General features: G+C 35.8%; 1 protein-coding gene across 1 annotated transcript; it reads right to left on the bottom strand.

Annotated features, from left to right (window-relative positions):
• Positions 1 to 5,217: 5,217 nt before the first annotated feature.
• LOC113232716 lies at positions 5,218 to 9,390 on the bottom strand. Its single transcript, XM_026467493.1, has 3 exons — positions 8,983 to 9,390; positions 7,468 to 7,729; positions 5,218 to 5,960 (listed from the first exon to the last, which is right to left on the bottom strand). Exons 1-3 carry the CDS (start codon positions 9,202 to 9,204, stop codon positions 5,398 to 5,400), a joined length of 1,047 nt encoding a protein of 348 aa, XP_026323278.1. The 5' UTR covers positions 9,205 to 9,390; the 3' UTR covers positions 5,218 to 5,397.
• Between the last annotated feature and the right edge of the window lie 2,052 nt (positions 9,391 to 11,442).

Consider the following 11,442-nt stretch of genomic DNA (forward strand, 5'->3'; position numbering starts at 1 on the left):
CAATATGGGTATCATTTTCGAGGTACTTGGGGGTGCTCATTACGAATGTGGCACTCATTTCTAAATCCAAGATGGCGGGCACGATTTTTTCAAAAAAATGCTATGTGAGTATCATTTTCGAGGTATTTGGGGATGCTCAATGTGAATATGGCACTATTTGTAAATCCAAGATGGCGGGCACGATTTTTCAAATAATGGCAAGTTGGGTATCGTTTTCGAGGTATTTGGGGGTGCTCATTACGAATATTGCTTTTGTTTGAACTGTCGTGTTTGCCATCTTGGATTTAGAAATGAGTGCCATATTTGTATTGAACATTCCCAAACATCTCGAAAACGATACCCAACTTGCCATTATTCGAAAAATCGCGCCCGCATCTTGGATTTAGAAATAAGTGCCATATTCGAAACCTAAAACCGAAAATGCCATAAGCAAACATTAAAGAAAATAACTGTTAAAATAGATTAAAAAATCGCTTAAGAATGCTCCCCTTTTAAGAAAATAAAATATTTTAATATAAAATATTTCGCTTGAGTTACGAAAAGAAAGACATATAATAAGCTATCAAAGTTGTACTGGTGGTGCCAACACTATAGTAGAAACAAATATATAAGTACTGTAAATTTGTTGCAATATGTGCTCCAATTCAAATAAAATTAAAATAAATAATTATTCAATAAAGCATGAACGCAGAGCCGTTAAAAGTATTATAAAATAATTAAGTGTCCCAATCACTTACAGGAGTTAACGAAAACATTTAATGTTTATTAAAGTAAATATTAGTTCAAGATGCGCAAATAAATCTAAATTACAGGCACCACTAAAATTTACGTAATATAATTATTTTGATACAGAATAGCAAAATGGGGAGAAAAAAAATTCGTTACTTTGCAACACTTTCGTATCTTGTTGCCGCGAAATTATTTTTCTGTTTTAGTGAATATTTACATAAAAATATGAGTTGAAACGCATTACTTACTTGTGGAATGCGATGTTAGTGTCTATTTTATGTTTGTCTGTTGTATTTTTACACCCATTTACCGCACATTTCGTCATTTTTAGCAAAAAATTTTGGAGCTGTTCGCAGTGCAATATGACCTTGAGCACTAACAGCCCGCGCGCTCCTGGGACGCGTTTGGAACCCTCTAACTTGCCTCACTTAGCGTGTGCGGGCTAGGTTTCTATGCGTTATTATTCTAAGGTTTATTCCTTATTATTTTTTGTATGATAATATTGAAAATACGTGTTTAGTAACGGAACGTTACAACGTTGTTAATTTCATTTTAGAATAAATCGTTTTTTCAAATTTAACACAATTAAACATTTAACACAAATATTATCATATATCCTGTTTTTAAATAATATTTGATTATAAAACATTAAAACCATGATTTACCATAAACAAAATTGATTAAATCTATGGCAGCTTCCGTTGCATTTTCGAATAATGTCTGAGACGCAGAAAGGGGAGGGCGCGGCGCCCGCTAAGCTCTGACCTCCTTGTGAGTATAGTGTTCTGTGGCTCAGATAAACCGCGTAAGAACGTCTTCTTTGTTCACGGTCGGCTTAGCCGCGCTCACGATATAAAAAAAACCGTTAACTTAATTTTAAATGTGAAAAATTTTATTGTAAATCAAAGATTATTGCTTCGCAATCACATTAAACGTACTTAAATAGTTGTGAAAGTTAATATTCCCGCTTTAGGATAAGTTGAATGATACACAAAACACTTGTAACGCTTTTATTTGCTAATTTCATGTTTTGTATTGTACCAAATTATACTATGTCGTTATTGCAGCTCTTTCTACGATTATATAGATATGTACAACGTAAATTTGAACCATAGTACCATACGCTTTGAGAAATTTTGAAGATTGCGTCATGACAATTTCAAATTGTAACGGTCAAATTTAATAGTATTTTTTTCATCAGACGTTTTCTTTCGCTTATTTAGTTTAATATTTTATTTTCTAACAATAAACAAACGTCTCGGCCTTCAGCCTTATTACCTAAATTCTTTCTTTTTATTTTAACTCATTTTAAACTGCAGCTCAGTTCTGGTCGCGCCACCGGCAATTGCTACTACGCAGGTGCTTCCTTAATTCTCTTTTGCCGTCGGTGGGCTTTCAGAACGGAAGCAAAAAGGACTATTACTAGCGGTTGGTTGTCCGTTGCAGGAGTCACCTACGGGATAATAGTCACCTTCAGATTGGAAAAGTACTTTCGGGTTGGAAAGCTACCTTTACTGAGCTTCCTTCGGGTTCTTACACCTGGAGCTTGACTACGTCCGGACTAGGACGAAGCAACATTCACTGAACGGCTCCTAATTGTGGTTCGTCCTGTGGCCCTTCTTACCATTGTCGTACCATTACGTACCACGTAGTACCATTCTCGGAAGCGAAAAAGAAAAACCTAAAGTCTTAAGGCACGTTACCACGACCCGTTATTAATTTATGTACCTTTTTTAATTTAAATTTTAAATTATTTTTATTATAATTAATTCAATTTTCGGATTTTTTTAGTTTGATTTTCTACCCTCATAGGGAAAATAAAACTAGGGAATTGAACCCGGTACAGTTTTCAATTATTTTTTGTTGTGGTTTGATTTGATGGTTGATTTTTTTTATCTTGCCTAAAGGGGGCGGTGAGCCAAATAGTTTGGGAGCCTATGATCTAAACCACAGACCACATACGCTCTGTTTAGAGTAGTGCGCAGAAGTGGAATTAAAAATGAGAAGATTATGAATATTCCGGGTCGATAGTGTAGTGAGTCAATTACATTTTCATTAAAACCGTATATAAATAAATTTTGACATATACTGCGTTATAGTCTTAGAGGATGGAAAAAAGGTTATAGTACAAGAAAATACATAGGTAAACGAAAGCAATATAAACTTAAAACAATGCTGGCTAAACTCAAATAAGAAGGTACGAGAAAATGTAACAGAACAAGCAACGGAACAAAAGTTGGTCAGTAGACAACGTAAAGAAATAAAGAAGAAATTATTATTAAATTAATTAATTCTTATATGAAGAAATTAAACAACAGTCAAGAGTGAATATTTTAATTTAAGAATATTTGTTGTGTATATTCCAAGGGTTCACAAGAAGCGTTTGGCTTCCACATTTAAAAGGTTAACGGCTGTGAAATGAAATTCCCTGCCTACAGACTTGTTCCCCGAACAATATAACTTGGGCCTTTTCAAGGCGAGAGTGAAAATGTGTTATTTAGGTGTGCATCGTGCATACCCAATCGTCGATCTCATCGTCACTTTCCATCAGGTCTTTTTTTCTTATCGTACCGATGACGTACACTGCAATGTTTACCATTGCGGTGAAAGATTTGCAAATCGCATAAGGTACTCGCCGAGGGGGCCCGAGAGTCGAGGGAGGAGGCTCCTTTCTTGCACCCCATCAGGTGACATGGAGGTCCAATCAGCCCTTACATTTTTAATTAAAAAAAGGATTAAGAAGTTTTTCAAGGGCAAGAAAGTCAATAAATTTACAGTTCGAAATAATAGTCAAATCCAACTTATAAAACCTGCCCCCGTAATATGGCTACGCATGATAATCGCAACTCGCGCGATAAAATTGAAATAAGCGCACTCTGTTGGCTGTCTCAATCAGATCTAATTTAGACAGCCCATAGCGCACGCTTATTTCAATTTTATCGCGCGCGTCGCGACTATCATGCGTAGTCATGCTACGGGAGCTGATAACTTATAAACATTGACTTACAACATTGACTTATTGTAAGTCAATGACTTACAAATAAATTATAAAAGAAATTTTCGAAGCACGGTTTCCTCTGAGAAAAAGATTTCATAACGCGACATAGAGTGAGGAAACAAAAACGTAATTTGAGTGGCACATGACTGACACTTTAACAATTTCCACTTAGGGTATGGAAAAAATTTAGACAGTTTTCTAATAAAAAAAAACTATGATTACAACTTAATTGGTGTTTTTATCTTCAGTAACAATCAGCAACATTTTCTCATTGCCAGGTGGTTTTCACAGACGTCGTTTTTAACAAGCGTCAGAATTTTTTTCTCGCGATTTCATCCAATTTGCACCAAAGAAAAGAAATACCCGATAATTTATAGTAGAAGTTATGTTTTTTTTTTACTTTTGTATAAATTTTCTACTCTAGTCACCAAAAGCACTTCAGTTTGAAAATTATTCCATTATGTGAAATGATTAGGATAGTCGTATGCAATTAACTTTGCGCCTTTTTGTGTTTATTCTCAGATTGCGCCGTTGTTTTAAACCATTTCATTTTAGTGAGTTGTTATTTGTTCACAACGATATCTATAGGTACGTTGTTTGTTCACTATATATATATTTTTTTAAATCCCTGACAAAAAAATCTGCCAGAATTTGCTGATGGCCTTGAAACTACTCTATGATGTCATTACATCATAGAGTAGTTTCATGTCATTTCCTATACATAAAATGTAATATGCTTATTACAACGTTTTTAGAAATCAATAACACGTGCTCCGAGTCCTACTAACATTTATCTTTATATTGTTTTTAATAATGCATAGGCATTATAAAGGATAATGTCCTAAATTATGCACACGGGCTTTTTCATTATATTATCGCCTTATGGATTTTTTACGTCAAGTTTAAGCAAAAAGTTTATAAGCTCGAAAATTCGCATACATTGGAAGTATAAAAAAGTAAACATTTGCAATTTAAGTATAATTTACTAAATTTATTTTGTGAATTCAAATTCTGCAGTATTTTTAAAATTTGGAAATTTATGTGGGGCCAACAGTCCTACACGAATACATTGCGTGTGGCTGCATGCGTCTGTGCCTTTTGTAACATTTTAGTTCGAGTTGTGTTATGTATGGAAGAATTGCCGGGAATTATGCTCCAAGCCGGTAATATTAAAAAAAAACATCGTCATCGAGTATAAACTCTATGATCTATTTATTGTCAAATGTGATGAAGGGAGGAGGTAAAATTTACAAACCTCGAGTCTAACAAATTCTCGTTAGTAATTTCTTATTTACCGCCCTTAATACGCAATGTGCTATTTATGTTACGGATCTCCAGGTTTAGTCGGGCTCCTTTATTGGGACTATTTTAAAGTAGACCACCTATGTTGTGCATTGAGAACACAGAACAATATGGAGAATAACTACAATTGGCATCATTATACAAATAAAACTGCAGAAATTTAAAATAAAAATGCTTTATAGCAACGATATAAGTACAATTCAATCCCTGTTTGTGCGTAAATTCATTTTAGATAACACAAATAGTCATTTATCAGTAAATGACCTATCTTGAGAGTTATTTCTGTCGACAGTCACACAAAATTCTGTTCTTAAACTTCTATACCGATCACAATTTTATAAGCACCACTTGTTTGGACGGTTCACGAGTTAGACATAGACTTCTCCTCTTTTGGACCCGTTTGGTTTACGCGTAAACTCAGGTGGCGTGCCCGTGCTGCCGCTGTGGTCGCTATCGCGGTCGGAGGGTGGAAGTTCCGTGACAGTAGCAGGCTGCAAAGGCGGTGTGGTCCCTCCCGTCGTCTGCACTACCGGGATACCACGCTCCGTCCTCGGCGTTGATGGCGTCGAGCTCACCAGAGTAAGCTGAGATACGCCCATGGAAGACAGCGTCACAGGCGCCGCTGTTAGCATCGGTGACAGGGAGCCAGGCGACAGCACCGCCTGCGCCAGGGCTGTCGTACCTGGCTGCCCTGCATGTAAAGTATTATTCACAGAACCACTATCAAGCTCTTGTATGGGGGAGAGCACCAGTGCGCCCAGCACTGGTACTTCATTTTGATAGCTCTGTGCCATTATAACCCCCATATTCTGCATGCCCATGGCTATTCTGTTCTCACGGTCCATTACTTCCTTTGTCACGTCTGGCGTGGGGATGCGTGGACGATTACGCAGGGTTATTGGCACCGCCGAACCGTTGCTTTTTTGACCACCTATGGGAATATAAATATATATATATATATATATATATATGTATATGTGTATAGAGTAATACTTAAATAAATGATAGATCAATTACTAAAACTTGACTTTAAAAAAGTGTAATTATTATTATAAAGTGCTTTTTTAAATGGGACTATATGGGTAAGTCCATGGGAAATCGGAAACCATAGATGATACAACGAAATTATCTTAGGAACCATACTAGCGCAACTCGCGCTTGGTTAAAAAATTGACTATGGCAAAATTGGTTTCACAAAAGAAGACTTAATGGTACTAAAATAACGATAACTCTGAGGGCAATACCCAGACCAGAACCAGGGGGCCTACCATAACCTTTCCAAAAACAATATTATTTCAATGTAAGCTCATAATAAGCTTATTATAATATTACTCGTATTCATACCATGACAAACCTGTCAACCAAATAATGTAATTGCTAAAGTGATTGAAAGAACGAATGATTTCCCAATATTGTCTATTCCTTACTAAAAATAGGAAAGAAATAACGCTATATGAACTATATAATGCTATCTCTTCCTTTTTTGATGTTCCAAATCGTTTTATCGTTGTATAATGTTTAAGTACTTAGTATTATTTACATTTAGAGAATATTAACAGTTTAAAAAAGAAAAGTATACAATAATAAAATCTATTGAAATTACGTCGTTTTCAATTATTTTTCTGTATTTTCATGAAGAAAAATAAATGAAACAAGCTGAGTCTCGATAGTTACGTTGTGAATTCGGAATTATAGTCTAGTGTCAACTGTTAGTGTCGCCAAAGAACATCCAGGTGTCGCTGTTATAATTTTACGAAATAAACATGGGTTATTTTTATTTAACGAGAAATTATTTCCTATGTACTATTAAATAAAAAAAATAAACAAGACATTGAAGAGATTTATGTGAATAAATAAGTTCAACACAACTTTTAATCGTTACAAATCAATACTTAGACAATAAATTTATTGACTGCCTCCGTGGCCGAACGGTTATCATGCCGGACTGCCACGCAGAGGTCCCAGGTTCGATTCCCGGGCCGGGAGAAATATTGATATGGCCTACATTTATTTCTCTCGTGAGTTTGGGTGTAATTTGTGGTTGTCTATGTGTGTGTCCATAGCACCCGCGACACAAGGTTTCCCTAGTGCGGGGATATGTTGAGTATGTGCGTTATTATAAAAAAAAAAATCGAAAATAATATTGTTTCCACTGCGGTCGAGTAACTATTTCAATATTGCTAAATTTGACATAAGAACAACATTACTTCAATGTTAAAGTCGCGTCATAGTACGAACTGAGTGAATGAATAGTCATAAATATGCCAATAAAAAAATATAGTTTTAACATTATAATAAGTTTTCTTAAAGCGCTTCATGGTACGAAAAGTCAATGTAAGGTTAAAGTAATATTATTTTAAGAGGTTGTGGTAGGCCCCCAGGGGTCGTGTTGCAATTTAGACATTATGAGAGCATTGCAATGTTTAAAAAACAATTACCATGTCTGGAGTTTTGACGATGCTGTCCGCGGCCGGATTTCCGTCCAACAAGTCGCTCATAGAGAGACATCTTGTGAGGTGGCGGTTGTGGCAACGGCTGACCCGCCTCGGGGCTCGAGTACACAACCGAGTTATGCCGGTTACGTCCGAACAATCCCCCGGAAGAGTATGCGGTCGAAGCCGATCGTACAGAACCCATTCTTGATATTTGTCTTTGAAACCAGTTTTTTCGTCGTTCTACCAATGGCGTATCTACACTCTCCTGAAAGTGAAAGAGTGTTAGTCGTTAGATAAATGTGAATAACAAAATCCAATTTGTATACGAATTCTACTATAGGTATTCTAATGACAAAGGCCGGAAAGTGTTACGTTATTTAATATTAGTAAGATAAGGCTATTTTATTATCAAGTAATCTTTCCTCAATCAGAGTGGTCTGGTTTATAATAGCGTGGCCACATAGAAGATTAAATACAAAAGTGGACGGGATTCCTTCTGTGGGTACGAGATATTCTAATATAATAGAATTTTTTTTTATATATAAGAAAATAAGTACGCATTTGACCCTCATCACAAGATGGAAAGAAGAATGCACACACAATGCTCAAGTCAGGACTTGAGAATTATTTAAAGCACTAGAAATCATAATCAAGTCCTTGCCATTAAGGTCGTATTTCCTGCGCTTGAAATTATACTCAAGTCCTGACTTGAGCATTGAGTAGAGTTCTGGAATATGACCCTTAGTGTTTGTTGGGTCATGGAAAATTTCCATTTTGAAAAACACGTACATTTGAAACAAATAAATATTTTTCCGAAAATTTTTCTTATTCTCCCTTAGAGGATAGAAAAAAATAAAGAAAATTTCTCCACATTTAATACCTACCTGTCAAAAGTTGAAGATACAGAACGAAAACGACGGAGCCATTTCCACAAAAAAAAAATATAGCTCGGATTCTTTTTTCGCTTTTGTCCAGGCACTTTAAATCCAGTTTTAATCTAAGTTGCGTATAGCTGTACAATTTTATTTAATAATTCACCATAAATAAAGCTACAAAAGATATATCTAAACGTAGAACATAATATGAGCTTTCGTATTATATATCTCCCATTTTTTACAAATGTTTCCGGAAATATTTCCACGATTTGAAATTATTCGGAAAATTACCAAACATAAACATAATAATAAATCTTAATATTGCAAAGATTCGCACGAAGCGTTCCGCTTTCACATTTATATGGAGATTTATATGGATTTATATTATACTATGGAGTGCAATTCCCTGCCTGCAGACTTGTTCTCTGAACGTTATAACTTGGACCTTTTCAAGATGAGAGTGAGTAGGCATTATTTAGATGTGCATGCTCCATCGTCATGCGCATCGTCGCTTTCCAAGAGGTGGGATGGAGGTCAAATGTACACTTAGATTTGAATTTAAAAAATCTATTACGAAAATCATTAGGCAATTCAGACTATGGATGACATAGTAGAAACCAACAAATTACATGTCATTACATACATAATCTGCATAAGTTTCATCGTGGCTCTTCCTAGGGGCTTGAACATTGGCGTATACGGCATCTTCTGCCTTAACCTTATAATGGTCAGCAGAGCATGCTGGCTCGTGACGCCTGTAATGTTCCGATGCTACTGTGTACGGCAAGTCTTTGGGCACCACCTCCTCCCAATACTGGTCCTTCAGCAGTTCAGGGTGCTCCTCGTGCATTTCATCCACAATCATGTACGCTGCCTGTTATTTTCAAGACAAAATCCGCTATTATTGGCATGTATTTTCGGTATTACCTTTGTATAAGTGATAAGAAATTACTATTCCTCTTAACATAAATTACATTTTCATAGATGTACTGTGACGCCAGTGTAAGAATATTAATTTCCTTAAACTTATCTCTCAAAGATGCTCTGGGGCCCAGATTGTAAATTGCCCTAACCGCACGTTTCTGCAGGACAAAGATTCTATTGATATCGGCGGCATTACCCCAAAGCAAAATGCCGTATGTCATTAGACTGTGAAAGTAGCTGAAGTGAACCAATCTAGCGGTTTCGACATCTGAAAGTTTCCGTATTTTTTTAATCGCGTACACTGCAGAGCTGAGCCGTTTAGATAACTTACTTATATGTGGACCCCATTGCAATTTAGCATCTAACGTTAGACCTAGAAATACAACTGTATCCACAAGGTTCAATTTTTCGTTTCTAACTACAATGTTTATAACAGTCTCTCTAACATTGGGTAATGTAAATTTCACACAATTTGTTTTTTTCTCATTAAGAAGCAAACCAATTATTAACATTTATTAACATTTATTTATTAACAGCAAACCAATCAACTACTTTAAATATAGTATTGTTCACATCGTCGTAGGAATATTGGAACCTTCTAACTTTAAATAATAATAAAGTATCATCCTCAAACAATACTATCTCTGGTTTTAAACACTCCATGAGGCTAGGTAAGTCATTAATATAAACTAAAACAAAAATGGACCTAGAACTGAACCTTGAGGGACACCCATGCTTATTGCAGACCCTGACGATCTCGTACCATTAACATCGACTCTCTGGACCCTACTACTGAAATACGATTTAAGAAGGTCGAGGTCACGTCCTGCCACACCATAATGGCGAAGTTTCCTGACCAGAGTATCATGGTGCACGCAATGCAAAGCCTTGGAAAGGTCACAGAATACGCCAATAGCGTCATGTGAGTCTTGTATTAAATATATGTTTCATCAACTCAACACCAGCATCGGTTGTAGCGCGACCCCGAGTGAAACCAAATTGTTTAAAAGACATTAAGTTATTACTATAAGAATGTGCACACATCTGATTTAGAATAATTTTTTTCAAAGATTTTACTGAGTGTTGGTAGTATTGAAATAGGTCTGAAATTGGTGGGGTCTGACATACTACCAGATTTGAAAAGTAGAATAAATTTACTTTGCTTCATAAGGTCAAGAAACACACACATCATCAACACATTTATTAAAGACACAGGCTAATTAAGGCACAATACAATCAACAATAGAACTAATTACTCTGACTGAAAGACCGTCAAGTTCAGCAGTATTTTTTATGTCTTTAGACTTAAAGGCTTTAACAATACCGTTTGGAAATACATGGCGGAACCTTAAATTAGTAATACTAACTGCGTTATTTTCTTTTAGTAAGGATTCAGCGACGTTGGGGGATGAATTTAACGACTTAGTAGTCAAAATTGGAATGTCAGTAAAAAAATTTCAAATATTTTAGCACCTTCTGCGTCTGTGTTTATAATTTTGTCATTATATTTTAGTTTAAAATCTAAGTTACGAGGTTTGATCCTTCCAGTTTCGCTGTTTATAATATTTCAAGTCGTTTTTACTACAGCGGTTGCGGTAAGTATATGCACAAGGTATTTAAAGCTCGATACATTGCTTAGAATGGTGCTATTCAACGTAACAGGCGGGATGATGTCCTGTCCTCTGCCATGTTAAACACCATCAGTACAGACTTTTTTACATTATAGTTGAGGCCGTGTGATGCAGCATATCGTTCACAAATATAAACTAGTATCTGTAGGCATGTGATCAACCTGTGATAGAGGGGCTCTGCAGTGCGATGCCATCTGCTTAGCTCAGGTTATGCGTGCAAACTGCTACATGGCTCTCAGAGCTCTGCTGAGCTCCTCCACCACCAGATCATTAATTATTATTATTATGTGTACAGATTATTATTATGGGTTATTTTCCTCGAGTGTATTTCAGTTTATGAAATTAACCCACAAGTTTCGACTGAGTTTCGATTTAGAAGACCTACCTATGTAAAATGTGTATATAAGGTAGGTGCAGAATGAAACATAATAACCGATTATGATAAGGTTACATGAGGCATTTATGTGTATCTCGTATTTGATTCATAATGTAAAGCGCTCATGTCAAGTCTACTATATAGATGTTAAATTTACAGTCACAAAAATATT

This window comes from Hyposmocoma kahamanoa, unplaced genomic scaffold (assembly GCF_003589595.1).
Source record: "Hyposmocoma kahamanoa isolate Upper Pololo Valley unplaced genomic scaffold, ASM358959v1 77867, whole genome shotgun sequence".
Taxonomy (NCBI): Eukaryota; Metazoa; Arthropoda; class Insecta; order Lepidoptera; family Cosmopterigidae; genus Hyposmocoma; species Hyposmocoma kahamanoa.